General features: G+C 41.6%; 1 protein-coding gene across 2 annotated transcripts in view; it reads right to left on the reverse strand.

Annotated features, from left to right (window-relative positions):
- Window positions 1–401: 401 nt before the first annotated feature.
- LOC140668976 (netrin receptor UNC5C) overlaps window positions 402–18,700 on the reverse strand; it is a 33,476-nt gene continuing 15,177 nt past the window's right edge. The window contains exons 3-12 of one of the 2 annotated variants that reach the window (XM_072898342.1): window positions 11,925–12,338; window positions 10,908–11,189; window positions 10,565–10,732; window positions 9,919–9,951; window positions 9,221–9,385; window positions 8,719–8,763; window positions 5,460–5,597; window positions 4,390–4,887; window positions 2,928–3,885; window positions 402–2,464 (exon numbers count right to left, since the gene is read on the reverse strand). In XM_072898342.1, coding sequence (XP_072754443.1) covers window positions 2,293–2,464; window positions 2,928–3,885; window positions 4,390–4,887; window positions 5,460–5,597; window positions 8,719–8,763; window positions 9,221–9,385; window positions 9,919–9,951; window positions 10,565–10,732; window positions 10,908–11,189; window positions 11,925–12,338 — 2,873 coding nt within the window. In that variant the 3' untranslated portion in view covers window positions 402–2,292. The remainder of the gene's footprint in view (window positions 2,465–2,927; window positions 3,886–4,389; window positions 4,888–5,459; window positions 5,598–8,718; window positions 8,764–9,220; window positions 9,386–9,918; window positions 9,952–10,564; window positions 10,733–10,907; window positions 11,190–11,924; window positions 12,339–18,700) is intronic. The other variant, XM_072898343.1, reaches the window with a different exon arrangement.

Genomic DNA, 18,700 nt, shown 5'->3' on the forward strand with positions numbered 1-18,700 from the left:
TACCCGTTTAATTTCCGGCACACCGCGTCGTCAGTGCAGCGACCAAAGTTTCCCACAATTCAGCAGAGATAAAGCATTTATTGAATCAGATAAAGTTTAATTTACCGTACTAATACATAGAAGTACGATGGAAACGTCGTTTCGATAATCGAGCGATTTCGATCGTTGAATTTATTGTACCGTTTCTGTTTCAATTTATTTAAATTTTGCATGCTCTCATAGAACAATTGAAATAGACACGTGTTACGCTAGCAAAATCAACTTTTATTTAATCAACGAAATATCTCTTTTTGCTACGCTACTTTTATATAATACATTATTGGTAATTTTATTTGATCAATATTCACTTTCTCGTTAATTAAAACAAGTCGATCTTGTTCCAAACGTCCAATAGACTGTCCTAGAAATTTAAAAGTTGCATCGCTACAAAGTATAGCATGTGATAAGCGAATTAAACCGACATTGTACAGATATCGCGAAAAGTTGTTCAAGTCGGAAAAGCTTGGAAAGAATTCGTAAAAAAAACGCGAACCGAGAAAGCGAAGGAGAAAGGAAGAGAGAGAATGCACGCGTGACTGGTATCGACATTTCAAAATTGCAACGCTGGCGACGTCCATTGTCACCTATTTCCGCCTTCTTCAACTTCTATAAAAAGTACGTACCTATTTTTGACGAGAGAAAATGGAAGAAGGCTGGCAGGATCGAGGAGGTGGAAGATAGAATATCTTGTCCCTGTCGAACGTCCGGAGACAAGCTGAAATTGAAGTAATATACAGCCCTTGCTCGTGCTGCGCGCGCGAAGGTGCGCCTTTAATACCAACCCCGAGAGAAGGATGTTTCTTCGCTGGCAAAAAATTATTGACAGTATGCCGATAAAGTACGTTTGCAGAGTTATTACGGTACACGTTCTTTACAGTACGGGCAGCCTTGATATGAGATTTCACGTCACAGAAAGTGTAGTATGGCTTTTATATCGCAATCTTGCATTTTTTTCTTTTTTTTGTTATTCAAGCAAATGAGATGAATATAAAGTAGATGTTATAACTTTTATATAAAACTTTGCTTAAATTTATCAAGAAATGAAACGGGTTCCGAGACATCTTGAGAATACATTATATCATATTATATATCGCTGTAAGTAGGAAAAAACAAAATTGCGCAAATTAATAAACTTGATTGGTAGAATATTTTACTGGACGGGAAGAATATGTATGTAAATATATGGAAAGAGCGGATGCAAATATTAATGAAAACGAATGAGTTTGACTCTGAGGTATACAAGAATATTTTATTCGTCGAAAGTAACAAATATACAATCTCTCAAATAAATCGTCGATTTAAATCATGTCTGTTATAATTAGCTCGTTTATGCAATCGCGCGTTGTTCGGACTCGTGTGCAACGCGCACGCGACGCCGCACCACGTGTGCTCCTCCTGTGCTCTCGTGTACATATTCCGCGATTTTTGTATTGTCGACACGCATAAAAGGGATATATGTATGTACGGCATTTACGAAATTCTCGTGTAACAATGAACGGAAGTGTACGCTTACGAAACTCAAGTAATTTTGGCACGATTTTCAGAGAAAAATAATAATCACTCGCTCGTGCTCGCGCGTGCATTCGTCGTGTTAACAAATCGTTAATAATTGCGTCATCGCGTCGAGGTGTCGCGGATATTGTCGATCCGCTCGAACTTTACTTGGTGTCCTGTATATATATATATATATATATCTATATATAACATATATTTATATAGAAACATCCATCTAAAATGGATATATTCATCTGCGCGCGTGTTTTTAGTGTGTTATGTATGTACATGTATGTCCGTCTAAATGCACAGTCCCTAATTATTTCGTCACAATTATATACGGTTTTTTTTTTTTACGCGGATTATACCGCTCTTGAACTCACGGATAAGCATTTTTTTCGTCCTTAAGACGTGTCCGTAGAATCTCCTTCTCTCGAAAGGAAATTCTCAGACTTGCCACTAACTCACGTTTATATACAAAAGTACTGACGCGTTTATCGCGCACAATTAAGGCAGTGTTTCGATGAGTCCGTTCGGAGAACCGAGTTCTCCTGCCCCCTCCTTCCTCTCGCTCCTTCCTCTCGCGCGTACTCATTCCGGCGACCCGGCTCATTGTATTCACTGATCGATTTCGAGTTCATCGGTCGTCGTTTGATCATCCACCGATACACACTGATCGCCCGTCGCGGGTGGGCGTACGACGGTCTCGACTTTCACTCACCGCTGGAAACGCTTCTCAAGATCCGGTTTTCTGTTTATTCAGAGCCACGGGCCGAGCTGCGCCTCCAGAATCGTCGCGGCATCGGTCCTGCCCATTATTCTAAGATGGTTCAACAGATCCGTCACCGCCGTTGGTTCCCGGTGCCTTGCCTCCCACAGATCGAGAATATGCTCGGTCGGGCTGGCTTTAGTCGCAAAGTAATTGATGTACCTGTTACACGAACGAAGATACCGGCTGCGTGATTACCGAGAAAAGTGGTACAAGCGGATATACCATATATCGCTAGCGAAATAGAACACGCGTTTAAACTAATTGTAAGTTTATATTATATAACGGGACGAGACTAGAAACTCCATAAAAATTTTATTATGTTTAAATATTGGAAATTTAAAAATTATCATTTTTTAAAATTAATTATGCAAAATGTAAAAAAAAAAAAAATAGATTTTATTAATCGTCATCTTAGAGAAATTCTTCGACTTTGTTATTGAAGCAAATATTTGCTATCGCATGTTGTTTTATCTGCATTCGCAAGTGCACGAATCTTTTCGCATTAACGAATGTATTTTATACACTCTGTATAAACATACCGGCGTACGGCAATAAAATAAAGAAATTATAGAGATTAAGTGTAGCTAATAAGCATAATAAAGGAAGAAAAGAAGTCACTAACCTGTCGACTTGAAGCCTTTGCGCCAGCATTCTCCAGTCGTTACCCAGAGCGTTCGGCGGATCTAAACATTGGCAGAGCTGCTTCCTCAAGGATCTCGTAAACCGAAAAGGTCGTAGCGTGGCAGAATCCGTTGTGGCGTTGTTAGCATGTCCGCTGCTAACCACAGTGACTTCCCTGAGTGGTCTTGTGACGCTACCCGAGGAGATCAACTGTTTTGCGCCGTCGTAAACGATTCTAAAGACTTGTCTCGTGTCAGAGTTTCCTTGCGAGACTTGCAACTTGTAGCTCCTCGTGGTAGTTGGGCCGAAAGCCGTATCTAAGCCGAAGGTCACGTGCTTGGCGTTCTCCTGGCAGTTCCAAACGTCACGGAACGAGATTTCCTGACGTTCCGTGGGCGATTTGCTCTGCCACTCGTTGCCGACTTCTTCGAGACTGACGCAGAGTGATTCTCCGTTGTCTTGAAACAGCAACGTGCGCGGCTTGTCCAACAGATAGCCTCTGATCTGCGATTCCCGATCGACGATGGCTTTCATGGCCGCCCTCGTGTCCTCCACAGCGTAAACTCTGACACAACACTGACCGGCCTGGCTGGCGAAGAGCGCTAATCGCAATCGCTTTGTGGCGATCGAACTCTCGCAACTCTGACCGGCTAAAACGTAACCGCGAAGTTGCTCGGTCACAATGAATGCCTCCGCGTGATCCAATTGCGTGAATAACGGGGTATTGATAGTCTCGTTGCCTAGAGTTAGCACTCTACTCCATGTAATTGACTGGTGATCTTTTGACACCACCGCGGACGAACTGTCGTCGACGTTAACACCGTCGCACGCCCAAATACTCAGTTCCCAGGTTGCTGGATGCAACATGGCGCAATGCTCGAATTGAAGGATCACAGGTTTGTTAAAGGTTGCCGACGACGGACCGCAGGTCACCACAGCCGATAATTGAGTTATCCCATCTATAGGGGAAAAAAATGGGGTCGAGATTCGAGCCATGTATGTAATATCATGCGTTATCGAGCTTAATACCGTTATTGTATTGTATTATCGTTATCGCCGCGGTACAATTTCCGTTATATTAAACTCTCGCGCTTAATTAACTTTATTTAATAATTATTTTTATAACATGATTTAACGTGCACATAAAATCTTCCAATAATGACTAAAACAAATTTATCCGAGATTACTAAATCTTTTTTTTTTTTCCGTAGAAAATTTTATCCTCGTTGTTGTTCATAATACAAAAGAATCGATATAATTTAATATAGTAGCCTATATTAAACATCAAACGCAGGGTATAGAGTCCGAAGCACGTGCGGAACGGCTGATATAAAAATAACATTGCGTTATCGCGAACGTCTCGAATGTACATTCGAAAGGTTCGCAGCTGCGATCGTAAAGCTCGGCATCTGCTTCTGGTTGCGCGTAACGCGCGCAACGCAACATGAATAATTTGCACTCACCGGGTAATCGAGGTCTGTAACGATCCTCGTTGAGCACCGCGAGGTAGAGCTCCGCCCGGTGCGGCTTGGGAACGGCACCCTCCGGTACCGACATGGAGATTCCAGAGTCTGGAAGAACCAGCAGGGCGCCACGCGTGTTCACCGCCGCTCTGGCAACGTTTCCGGCCTCCAGCTTTGGCAACCGGACGCTCTCCGAGGCGACGTTGTACGTCGAGTCCGAGGACGGGTAGGAGCTGGTGACGCTGTTCTCACTGTCGGAATGGATCTGTTTGTCGCTGCAGGACTCTTGGGTCGACGTGCTTGGTGTGGGTGACATCGGCGACGGTTGCGGCGCAATCGACAAGTGCGGCACATCGTAGTGGTGTTCCGAGAGGGATCTCGACATCGACAGTTTCGGATCGAAAGGATACTCGTAGCAGGCCGGCACACTCGTCGCCGTCACGTCTGGTTGCAGGCTCAGCTTCTTGTCCTGGTCCGGGAAGAACTCCGGCTGGAATTCTGAAACGCACACGGCCGAAGCACGGCTCGTGGGTATCTCTGCGCGCTGCGGATAAACGCCACCGAGATACTATTCCGATTTTACATATGAGCTACGATCAAACGACTCGAGAGCATTTTCATTGATTATTACGAGATATGCGATATAATGCGATATATCGTATCGATTATGTAGAATAAAAAAAATTTTCATTAACGATATTTAACAAAATATTTAATTTTTTTTCTCGCCTAAATGTAAATCATTAAATATTTATGTCAATCTCGAAATAGTATCTTGCTCATGTCTAATCACGTCCAAAAGGTCACGCGAGAAATTCATCTTTTCGTGTCATTACCATAAACAGAAAATGTTATAGAAAACCAGTTTTACCAGCGTAAAAAAAAAAACATCGTGATGCAAATATTTATTTTTTATAGGTGCATTTAATTAATTGTAAAATAATCGAAAAAAAAAAATCTTTCGTGTTAGGTAACATTCCAACATTATTAATTGTAAAATATTTTTTTTTTGTTTCATTTAATGCTATACACTTACACCCACACATTAATTTTATTTCTGAAATGCTTACCATTACGTGCCATGGAGTACAAGGAATGGTCGCGACCTTTACGTCGCAAGAGTCTCGCTAGAAAGATCGCCAAACCACCAATTACTACACAGGCGACCGTTAGACCGACGTACAAGGCTACATCCATCTGGCGATTCGCTGTAAAAATCATTGCAATATTTTTTTTTACATTTCCGATTATTTTTGAAAAAAAAAAAAAAGGGAATAACCGTACGCGAAAATTTGTTTGTTTCTTTCTAAATAACGACAATATAACGCTTACTGTGTAAACGAACGGTGTGAAAATTGCAAGCAATTTTCAGTATACGAAAGGCAGTGTATGAAAGGGCCGCATCGTTTCCTCATGAATACTTAACGTCGTAACTTTTATTTACTTTTTACGTGAGACTCTTTTTGCAGAGACAAAAGAAGGCGAAAAACGACGGAGAGCGTTAAACGCTCCCGTGTCGCTAAATATTATGAGCGCCGCCGTAGAAAAGTTTTAAGGTTCCTCTCCATTTACTTCGACGACACGCTCGTTTCCTTCCCGCGCGCTCGTTTTCTTTAGCGCGTCAGTTTATCGTTTTACAGCTCCGCGTTATTTCGTACAGCTATAAAGATTCCGATCATTATTATCGCTGCCATTAACGTACGCAATAAAAGCACTGCGACACGAACACGCTTCGAGCGGAATAATAATCTCAAGTCTTTGCCGCGTTGCGTCCGATATAGAGGGAAGAAAAGCCGTCGACGAAAACCGCGGTGTGGGAAACAGTTTAAAATATAGATGAAAGATAAGGGATCGCGACTGTGAGAAATTGCATCACAACGTAGCGGGTATTTAACGAAGCATACGGCGTACAGATCAAATTATGCGAGGGATACGTCCTGTCCTCGAGAATCGCTCGGAGACGCGCTTATGCAAAAATGAATTCACCATTTCGCGATGCTTTACGACCGTCGTTCCGGATATATGGATAATGGAAGTAAATGCAACCGAAAGAAATGAAATTCTCGAAAAATAAAACGCGGCGGCGCGGCATAGAAGCTCTCGCTGTAGTTATTTGAATTATGGGCCATTTTTTTTTTCTACCAGATTACTTTTTGCGTGCTTAACCATTCACGAAGCTGCCTGGGTTCTGCGACAACGAGACGACGTAGAAAATGTCCCCGGCGGTCGTAAAAGTTTTCGAGAAATACCTCAACTGCCTGCCATGCGAGCCTGACACTCTTAAGCTTCTTCCAATTTTAGAATGTCAAAGCCATACGAGGTCGTAACCCTGCTACGTGACTTTCGAGCTCAAACTCCCTTTCGCGGGATCATGTGTGCCTCGTTGACGCGCGCCGTGTTCTCGACACGTGCCTCGCACGTCAATATATATGACAGAGGCGAAAATGCATACGAATTTGGAAAAGGGATTTCGAAAACGCAATAGTTCCACATCGTTACTCGCAGGACGCGGCAAGACGAGATCGGAAATGCGTACGGCTTCCACCCTCCTTTTAGAGACAGCATGAAAAAAAGTGGCCTTTGTGCAGGTTAGGGTATCGAGATTTATTTTCTTCGAGACCATTGATAACGCTTCATAACCCGAATCTAATGTATCTGAAGTTATTTTTCATTTTTACTTGCGAGAGATTGCAGATATTACGCGAATGCTTTCAAATCCTATGATTGATAAAAATTTATCTTAAAATTTCTTTATTATAATATATATTAGGTATATGAATAATATTTTTCATATTATCTAAATTATTATTTTTACATTTATTAGAAATTTATTTACTTTTTTTCATCGAGATAAAATTCTAGAATAATTCGTTGCATCAAGACACTTAAATATCGATCATCCTGAGCTGTCCATTTTAAATGTTATCTCGATTGAAGGTATCGCGTCTTAAATATTTAAACCAGGGACGCGTCCGGGATGACTCAAGGTTCTCGCAAGACGCTTGTCGGCGTAAGGCGGTAAATCGCATCACGTTCCTCCGGCGGCGGCGGCGGCGGCGGTGCCGGCGCGCGGTCGTATCTTCCATCTATATTTTATCATCGCTTTCAGGAAAATCGAACTCACTTCTAGATTCAAGAGGGGGCCGTTTCGGGGCATCCAGCCCCCTCGAGGAGAGATCGAGTCGTGTACACGCGCTCGGGTCTACGCCACGGGATAATGGCACTTTATTTGCATGCGCGATCAATTTCCCCCTTCCGCGACGAGGGCGTAACGGCTACCGATTACATAATTTTCTTCGATATTAAAGCCGGTTCTCCGCCCCTCGGCGCAAAGGGGGTAGAGGGAGGGTGCAGCCGTATCGCGTGCAACTTTGATGTGCCTCGGTCGATAGAATTGGCTACCTTAGGGTGGCGAGGGAGAGGGAGAGGGAGAGGGGCGGCGAGGGGGAATGGCGTCTGTGCGGACCAGTGGGCCACCCTTGGCTACCTCATTGTTACGATTGTTTGGATCGACGCAACGAGGGGTCGCGACGATCATGCCGGGCCTTCGCGGGAGCGTCAATAATTAACCAGTCGAGTAATTAAAAGTAAATAGTAGAGAACGGGAGAGCGCTCCGAGCTCGTTATTGACGCGGAAAAATGCGTTGGCAAATACGCCGAGGTAAAGCGAGCGATATCGCAGGCAGTCGACCGGCTCTCGTTTCATCCGCGGGAATTATATTTTTAGCATAAGCGCGCAGAGATGGACGAGGCTGATGCACAACGCGGGCGCCTCTCGATTTGCGTTATTATACCGGATTAATGAATAATGCTAATGCTCACCGCGCCTGGACTCGCGCTCTCTATTTTGCCGTCTTTTTCGAGGCGCATAAAACATCTGATTTGAATGATATCAGATCGTCGGGTATAGCGCCGCGCCGCGCCGCGCCGCGTCGCGTTGCGTCGCGTCGCGTCGCGTCGTCGAGAATATAAATGGTGTGCACCGGGCGTGAAGAATCCATCCAAGAATGTCGCACGACGAGTTAAGGACATTTGCTTCGCGGTTGAACGCCTTGGTCGCGCCCTGTGCGCGAGGGAACCTCCTCCTTCTCCTCCTCTTCTCATCTCGTTTGACTTTTTCGCCAACGTCTACAAATCCGGAACGAATCGGAGGAGGTTCGAGTACATCGCAGAGAGATCGTAGCTTATCTAATCGAGAAACTTTTCTCTTTGCAGAACGGGGCCGATCGATGAACGGTATGGGAAACGACGCGAGGTAAAATCGTAAAAGGAAACGGATCGACGGAGATTAAAAGAGCGAGAAAATGCTTTATTGCTTGCTCAACTCACCTTCCTCGGTGAAATGAGCGCCGCCCACCTTCACATTGCCGTTGACTGTAAAAGGAAGCGCCGGTAAGTTGGATAATTAAAGGATTTCCATAGTATCGAAGACTTTTGATAAATTACTTTGGAAAATTGTCGTATATCTCCTGGTTATATACTATTTGTTTTATACACCGTAATCTATTCAATCAAAGCTTTACAACTAGAAGAAATTTAATTATGAAAAGGACTATAAAAAAAAAAAATTCTTTAAATATTAAACCAACGATATTATCGTCTGAGAATAAAAATCATTTTTCGATAAAACCATCGTTATTTTAAAAAAAAGTTTCAAAAGAAAGATAGTACTTATTTTTACATTACGAGAAATGAAGAGCGAGTGAGTATATTCGTACTTTAAAAGTTATCCAAAGTAGTACGATAGCTCATCAGAACTTTACGGTACGTTAAAAGATTGCAACGAGCGTAAAACGCAATCAAGACGTAGAAAAGTTTGTCGGTGACTTACCGTTGCACATGCCGCCGGTGCAATTCGCCACATTGACGTCCCTACCCTGGCAAGGTCGTCCACCGTGGCTGGGTGGCGGCTCGTCGCACGATCTTCTTCTCGTGTGCGTGCAGTCGCTCCCACACACCGACCATGCCGACCATCTGGACCATCCGCCGTCCACAACTGGCGAGAAAAAAAAAGAAAGCTCGAGATCTCACTTCGTTCAGAGTTGTTAAGACGAGTTCGATCCACGTGTGGCGACAATAAAAAACTTGGACAGGACAAAACGAGCTCGTAACTCGGCACGAATCTTCGCGGTCTCGTTGTGAGAGGGAGGAGCATACTTGTCAATTCGGTTACGTTTACTACCGTTGTTATTATTGGCTTTTACAACGACGTTTATTTCCCTTTCATATAATTGACTCGTATCGACACATTTTTCCTTCAAGTCATCATCACGCGTGGAGAAAAGAAAAGAATCAGGATATGGTGACTAACCGCTCCGAACTCGTTTACATCCTCAGTCTCTCGTTCCAAAGCCGGCTGCTTTATTGGCACTTAAGCGCCACCGGATAAACAGCGCGGCTCGCTTGCTTTCCCCGACGGTTTACTACGTTTTATTAAAACGCCCTTACATACGCGGTCGTAGCTGCGGTCGCGGTTTAATTTTCGTCCGTGGCCGAGGGCCATGATTCATGCACATGTGAAGGACTTACCCAGGGTGTTAGTGAATTCCTCCAAAGGGCCGGCTACTCCAAAGTGAGCGAGCGTTAAAGGGAATAAAAAGTGCGTCGTGAGTGTTTCTCGCGTGAAAACGAATAGCCAAAAGAATATCAGATCGATCAATGTCTTAAGCACCGATATATAAAGCGAACACCGATTTTTCTCCAACATTATCCTGGCGTACTCACAATCGTTTGCACGCAGTCTGCGTATTCTTTACGAAAATAGCCACGGATGCTTTTAAGATGTCGCAAACGTTTCGAAAGGTGAATACGATTTAAAAGACTTTACGAAGAGACTATAACGTGGAAAGACAGCGAAGAGAGGGAAGAGAGGGAAGAGGGGAGATCAAGTCGTAAATCAAACGAGACTCTTCTCTCTTCAGCATCGGTAATATCGTCTGGCGATGACAAAACCTACTCGTCTATCGTTTGCGCGACAGGAATTATGAGAAAAAAAGAGGAAGACACCTTTTTCGCTTGCTACACATTAAATATCAATATCCTAAGCGATGTTGCCTTAGTGAATTAAAACAAAGAAATATACGAAAATAGGCAGCAAGATTCCTTGATAGAGTGGAGAGAGGTTTCTTCTTTGATAGTCTTATGCGCGCGCGGGTAATGAATTCAAGGGACTCACCGGGGCAAGCTGTGTTGCAGTCCATCTTTTGCTGAGACGGACCGAGGCATGGCTGGCCGCCGTTCATGGGCGCTGGATTCGTGCACGTTCTCGTTCTCTTCTGACCGCCTTTCGCGCATCGCGAGTGGCATTCTGACCAGGACGACCAGGAAGACCAGCCACCGTTAACTAATGGAAACCAAAAGAAATATTTTTTTATTAACTATCAAATTTAAATATTAAAAGATATGCAATATGATACGTGTAATAAAATGCCGTGAAATTATATAATTGATAAAATCAGAGTTAATTATATATTTATAAAAAGTAATTTTTAAAGAAGAAAAATTATGTGTACTCTTACCGTATACTGTCAAGCTAACTGGCTCGCTCAATCGTTTTGCGGCGATGTTTTCAGCGACGCACGTGTAATTCGCCTGATGACTAAGTTTCGCTTGACCAATAAGTAGATGACCTTCGCTGGATACCAGAAGTGTATCCGATTCAGTGTCCACGGGAATATTATTTCTTAACCAATAAACTCTAGGTGGTGGCACTCCTACCGGAGGTAAACACCTGAGTTCGGTACTCTGACCTGCTTCGACGGATACAGAGTATGGTGGCGATTCGAATTGTTTCTTCAAGTCTGGAAAAAATAATTTTACGCGCCTGTTTTGATAAACATGAATAATGATAATAGATCAAATAATTATAATTTATGAAGTTTAAAATATTAATTTCTTATCGGTTTATTATTTCTTCACATTATAATGTTTGTGAAAGAAAAAAGAAATGCCTTCATATATATACACATATAAATCTTCTTTTTATATTAGGTAGTATCTTTTCAATTTTTCGGGTAATTTATACGATATATCTTTCCATCTCTCCAAACGCATTTTTACGTCTAGCTTTTGAGTTATGTAACTCTGAAATTGGCCAAGTGGTTGTCCCTTTAAATTGATTCTCTTGGAAACTCGACGCTCATTGCATTGTCGTCAATTAAGGGACAGAATTAAATAACGACTTCGCTGGCAGGAGAATCAAGATAATTACGAGAGAACAAAGACAAAGTGAGACGAAAAGTCGACTGTCCCCAGAATCCTCGCGGCGTTTATTTCAAAGCTCTTTGATTCGCGTACTTCAACTGCACACCGAGAGCAAGAATTGTTTGACTTAAAAATAGGAAAATGTGTAGTAATTTGCTATGATAATGTCGCTACGCACTACAGCTTTTTATTCAATTGAAAAATTTTGTCAATGAAATAAGCAATTTAGAATCTTCTCAAGAATTATTAGATTAATACAATCTTATTTTTATATATTTATATAAAAAAAAGTAATAATACTAAAATAAAAATAAACTGAAACAAATACTTACAAGCAACATCGATAATTGCCGGCTGGCTCTTAATCTGTCCTGATCCGGACCAAGCGATGCACTCGCACTTGAATTTGTCCTTGCTAAAGTATTCCTCAATATGATCCCTCGTGATATTAAGTTCGCATTCGACGATCCTTGTTCCTGTGTGGGGATCTACGAAATCCTGCTGCTGAGAATCCTCCGCCCTCACGTTGTTACAACGGAAATAAATCTGCAGAGCGTGAGCGGCCTTGCAATGCAGAGTTGCGGGTTTGTTCTTCACAACGAAAGAGTTCATGGGTTCCGCGAGAAAAACTGGTAGATGACCGCCACCTTCGGAAATCAACTCGGTATCGCTGGCTATCGTAGCCGAAGGCACATCGTCTTCCTCTAGGAGATACGAGTCCTCCTCCTTTGCGGCATCTTCACCTTCTAACATAAAAAGGAATGATTTGATTTTTAAAAATTATTTTTTTTTAACATCTAAATTTTACATAGACATTTATACTTAATTCATACTAGTATCATAAATATTTATATCATTATTATTTTTTGCAAAAGGTAAAACCACTTTTTTTAAATCGATCTGCAAACCACCGTCGTGGAGATTCGTACGTTTAAATTACATAATAATTAAATGTGACAAAAAGATACGAGAGTCTATTATATCGTAATAAATCGAATCGATTTCACATTATCATTACGCCGCGCCGGCTTTAACGTTTCATAATGAAAATTTTGACGAAGCAGCATGTGTCGGAATCGATCATCTACATTCTAAATATACCATAACCGTAACTCACGGTTCAGTTATTAATTCGATGATGATCATTATTCACGCATGGCGCGTTCTATCGGAGTCGTGAAAATTTTATATTTGTCTGTCAACACAATGGTGTCTCTCCTGTAAATCCTGACGCCCGGCCATTAATGCAGCGTCGCTTCGCGCAGACCGACTAGGAAATGCCGGCTATGAACAATCGCGGTGCGCGCTGCAGTAATGAATTTTCGGATTTACGCGGTGCACCGGTGCACAAGTCCGATGTATTTTCCGCCAACGAGTGGTTAGACCTTTATCCCCGTGCGACATTTGGCCGGGGGCCACAATTTAACGTGCCACCCTATACACTATTGCCTCTCTCGCTCTTTTTTCTCTTTCTCTCTCTCTCTCTCTCTCTCTCTCTCTTTAGCAAAGCTTAAAAAAATGCGTCAGTAATAAACTGTTCGCGTATTCCATTTTTGTTATACAGTGCTCAATTTGTCAACCAAAGTCCGATATCGAGCAATCGGATGTTGCAATATAAATACAAGAATGAAAATATCGTACGTCTGTTAACACTAACAGGTTAGCGCGAAACGCGTTCACACATTGTTTGAATCATAGTCAATGAATTGCAACGACGGCGTCGATGCCGATGTCGATGCCGGATAAACGAGATATGTTACGGAATCGATACAGATGCACGCATTGTCTTACGATTGATTGTTTTAAGCGTACGGCGAAACGGATATATAGAGATACATTTGAACATAACAGTTTCAACTAGCAACGCACAATGTATATACATACGATTTGATGTTGATGTTCTCTGATTTTGGATGTTAACAATCGCTACGCGTTTGTCGGTTAATTCCATTACGTGCGTTTGAAACAAATATTTGCCAGTCGACAAAATTAAGGGGGCGCGTTAAAAAATATATAGCCGCCTTTGGGAAAAGAATAAAGTAGAGAAAGAGAGAGAGAGAGAGAGAGCGATTCACGATGGCGATGACGTTACAATAGGATTGGCAATAGCCGAGGGGTTAGGTTCCCCGAACGGGAACGTAACGATGACGTCGGAGTCACAGGCAGAATTTGGTAACGCGCGACGTATTCGTACGAATACGAGACGCGTAAGTAAAATAGGATTTTCATCGGTTTCCGATAATTCGAGCAGATCGAATGGCCGATAGAACCCATCGAAATCATTCTACCCGGTTTCTCCTGATGGCGAATTCATCCATACGAATTCTCGTTAGCCGTTTGGGAGCATGCGACCAGTTCGTTAACCATTTCGAACATGCGTATAGCTCTTCGCTGCATTCATCGGGGATTTTATTGTACGTATTCCATACGCGGGGATGTTATATGAAATCGTCGTATATTGCTGGTCATATATCTTTGACATTATTACGTAACGTTGCATACGAACTGAAGATTCGGCGTTTAATACCGGCGTGAATGTAACAACCACCAGCCCCATTGGAATTGGTTGGTTTTATACCCGAGTTTCTTAATTGCAGTTACCCCGAGCGTGTTTACGGCCTTCTCTCGTCTTGCCAATCGGACGTTGTATAATTTGTAGCCATGATCTATTTGTACGGTGAGTTATACAGCAGCGTTCTCCGATAGCGGCTTTTCTAGCACATTGGATACACACAAACGAAAGTACACGCGATAACAAGACGCGGATTTAATCGAGTAACGTCACGCGATGTGCGGAAAGTGGAACGAGATGGAATGAGATTTTCATTGCTTCCCGACAATTCGACCAGATCGAATCATTGATAAGACTGTACGTAGAACCCTCCATCTGTCTGTCTGTCTGTCTGTCTCTCTCTCTCTCTCTCTCTCTCCCTTTTTCTTTCGGCGCCGACTTGAATTCGATATACGTCGCGTCGTTATTCAATCGATTCGCGTGTATTTTTACCAACGTCCAATAACACGGTTAGTTGTCTTACGTCGAAGCAGTTTACCGAGTATGGTAAAGTCTTTAAATGTCGAAAATAAAACCACAAAGAGAGAGAATACAGACACGAAGCGGACGACTTAATTGAAGCAGGTCACGCTAATGTCGAGTCTGTTGCAGTAAAAAAAAAAAAAAAAAAAAAAAAAAAAAAAAAAAAAATGTTTCTCCATTGGTTTTAGATAATTATTCGGAGCGGTCACGTGGAATCTTGGCCACAATGAATATTCGATAACCGTAAACGCGCGGAGCGCGTTACGATCATTATTCATTTTATACGCGCGTACTCGGGTAACGTAACGCGACACGCGTTAAATTATAACTCGCGCCGTCGCGCGTACATATTTCGAATTGGTTCCGCAATACGAAAGGTACGTTTACCTTAATCCTCCGATTAATATAGCGATGCTAAAAAAATTTTTCCACGCGGGACACGCGAGACGCGAGGAAGCGAGAGGAGTCACCTAATCGCGTGCGATATCACGCGACACGTGCGCGGCGATCGTGTCATTTTACCGGTCCAGAGAATTGTCATCGGTTTCCGATAATTCGGCTCGATCGGATGGACGATAGGGCCCGGATGGAAACGTATCCGGTCTCATATCGTCGCTTGAATCACCTGGTCGTGGCGCCAGCATGAGCCCCCTCCTCGTTAGCCACGGCGGGCAAGCTAGTTAGTCGTGTCTCCGTTAGATACGCGTCGCAGGCAGGCAGACGGACGGTAGCGGCTACATACACACGTGTACATGAACGCGATGTGCATTCGCATCCTCGAACCCCACGTGGCTACTATGCGGGTTGACCACGTATCGCGTTAGAGACGAGACAGAGACACGAGTCACACGATGCATTCGTGTACGGTTTCATGATGCGTCCGCACACCGGGGTGAGAGACCACACATGACGCCTCTTAATTAACAAAGGTACCTGCACAACAACAGCAGCACCGAGAACACCATCGAGAGATTCTTGCTCGGTCGACGCCACGCTCGCCACAGTACCGAGCGTTAGGAAGGATATACACGAAGTATACGAACGAGATATACACCGCGAACGAAAGAAAGAAAGACGAATTAAGGAAGAGACAAGAGATTCCTTGTTTCTCGCGTCACGTACCTTGTTATTTTAGCTGGCGAATCAAGCAACGTCTAAACCACCACCCGCCGTTGTTTCGTGGCAACATTGACCCAACGATGTTTTCTTTCCCTGATTTTCATGCGCGCGCGGTATGTGAAACTGGCGTTTCACTTCGTGAAAACTCATTAATTATTCAGAGTTTCGAGTTTATTTTTCATACCTTTAGAGTTTTTGATAGATTAAAGATACTACATTTTATTTTGTCCGCCAATTTTGTTTCGCTTTTCTTACTAAATTTGAGAGTTTCACAATAGTTTTACAAAAAATTGAATTAAAAGCGTGAAAATTGTTAGAATATTTATTAAATAAATTAAATCGAGATATATAACATGAAATCTCCTTTAATAACACGAAATTTCATTTAAAGTCGGTAGTACTATCGAAATACGTACTATCTAATCATACTTAAACATTTGGCGTTTTGAACGATCTAATTTATTTATTAATTAATATTATTATAATTTTTATGCATAGAATTTTTTATAGAAATATTGTTTTATAAAGCTTAAAATTTAACAAGAAAAAATAATCAGAGGATAATGTGAGACGCAGTGTGAACTTGGCATTTCAGTTTGTTCCGAGCGATTTTTTTGTTTAATAGGTAGCCAAAACTGTTTCATGTTTAATATATATATATATATATATATATATATATATATATATATATATATATATATATATATATATCAAGACTTTTAGAATTATTAAAAATGAAGCCAGAATTCTTAAGAACAATTAATAATTTTCTACAAAATAATACACATTAACTTCATACATACCATTTACACTAGGTATGTGATATGTAGTAATAAAATTTTCTATTTTTTAATCTGCATTTTATAAAACATAAAAAAATAAATTCTGTATATTTTTTATAACATTTAATGCATCGGTACATATCGGTACAAATCGGTTATTTATTTGTTTATCATATAACGAGCACAATGTGTTAAAAAAATGTAGAAAAATATATGCAAAAAATACATTTAATTTTTATTGTACATTATTTTTTATTCTATATAAATATATGTATTTTAATAATTTTTACGCATAAAATTCTTGCTAGAAATTAAGTGATTGCAGAATAACACAAAATCTCATTTTTAAAGTCGTCGAAAAAACTATCGAAATATGATATAGCATTTCATCTCGGTATTTATACGCGTTTGTTATCTCCAACAGTCTAATTTGTTGAATAAATATTCTAACAATTTTTACGCATAGAATTTTTTGTAAAACTATTACGAAACTCTCATACGCTTAAAATGTGGCAAGATATAATAAAAATTCATCAGCGGACAAAGTGAGACGCAACGTGAACTCTTAGCGTCTCAGTTTGTTTCGAGCAATTTTATTTATTTAATGGCCAGAACTATTTGTTTAATTTATCAAGAATTTTAAAATTATTAAGAATAAAACCAGACCTTTCTACAATTATGAATAAATTCCCACGAAATAAAATGCCAGCTTCACACAAACACACACACACACACACACACACACTGTCGAATGATACGAATAAGAAAAATAGCGAGATTCGAAGATGCAAAAATAACATGTTGAAACTCTTTCAAACAAATCTTATCGAATAAAGTGTTCGATCCGCTTTTTTCGAACAATGTGAAAGGTGCGAAAAGGCGATTATCCCTCCGGCGACTTTTCTAAAATCGGATTAGTCAGAAGCCGCCGCGTTGTGCAGTAGATTCGTGATCCAGGTGCAGAACAAATATTTTGAATGGTTTTCGAGAGAGAGAAAGCGAGTTGACAATAAAGCTGAAAAGTCGTATTGAATTATCGTCATAGCGAAGAGGTCCGTTTCCGGTTGAAGGATGTTGCGGACGTACTGTGTCGTCACAATAGTGAACGGCGCCTAGTCAGGTCGGGTCACCATTGTATTCTAAACCGTTCACAGATCACGACCTCCAGATTCAAATAATATGAGTCAAGTTCCGCGTTCATCGAAACTTTGTTGAGCCGTCATGTCGATTAACGAGAGAGATGACAACGAGTGGGTCGATGATTTTTTTTGATCGATCGATATCGTATGCGGATCTATGCGTGAGAGATGCGGATCTATGCGTGAGAGATACGGTTCAACGTAGATGAAGATTGTTACGATCTAAAAGAGAGATTGATAGAGATCGTGATTCTGATTTTTTTTTCCGGCGAGATTGGCGACGAGATGACACGGTGGGACGGATTAAAGTATTCCGATTGATCCGGATTAGTCGATACATCTTAATCCCAGATATAGATGAAGAGGGAGATTGCTTATCGAGCGTATTACTTTGCATGCGTGTGAAAGTAGCGCACATGTTACCGATAGGATTTTAGAATTACTGATAGAACAGCCCTACGGGCTATTTAAGCTCGTAGTGATATCGTTTGCTTAATTTCCAGTTGATTTTAATTTTGCCCCGATTTAATTGTGTATGTGGTAAATTTTTTTTTTCCAAATTTCTCTCACAAAAAGTTCTCGAAATATAGGAAGGCTAGGAAATACAATTTTTGCGAAAGAATAATCGAATATAGCCCGAAGCGCGTAATACACGTATGGTGGCTGCGTATGCGTCGACGGCGACTAAATGAATTAAAGAGCTCGCAAATGCACGAGCAGTGAGGGTGAGAGTGGTGCAAAGAGTGGAAAATGGAGGGTGATGATGCGTATTACACGACTCGATTGCGGCACGGCATCGCCGCTACGTTAAGGCGTGTAATTAAGCGAATAACAGAATCAGATACGACTGTTCGCGTGTTACCACCCGCGGTGGCTTCTTATAGAGAGTGTATTGATAACAGCAAAGTCGAATCGCATACGCATACGTCATGCCGATACACTTGCTCGATATTCTCTCACAAACACATCTTTTTATAGTTTCAGGCTGTTAAAACTGAATGAAAATTCGCGCTCCATGTAACATTATAGCGGAT

The sequence above is a fragment of the Anoplolepis gracilipes genome, chromosome 8, assembly GCF_047496725.1.
Source record: "Anoplolepis gracilipes chromosome 8, ASM4749672v1, whole genome shotgun sequence".
In the NCBI taxonomy this organism is placed as follows: Eukaryota; Metazoa; Arthropoda; class Insecta; order Hymenoptera; family Formicidae; genus Anoplolepis; species Anoplolepis gracilipes.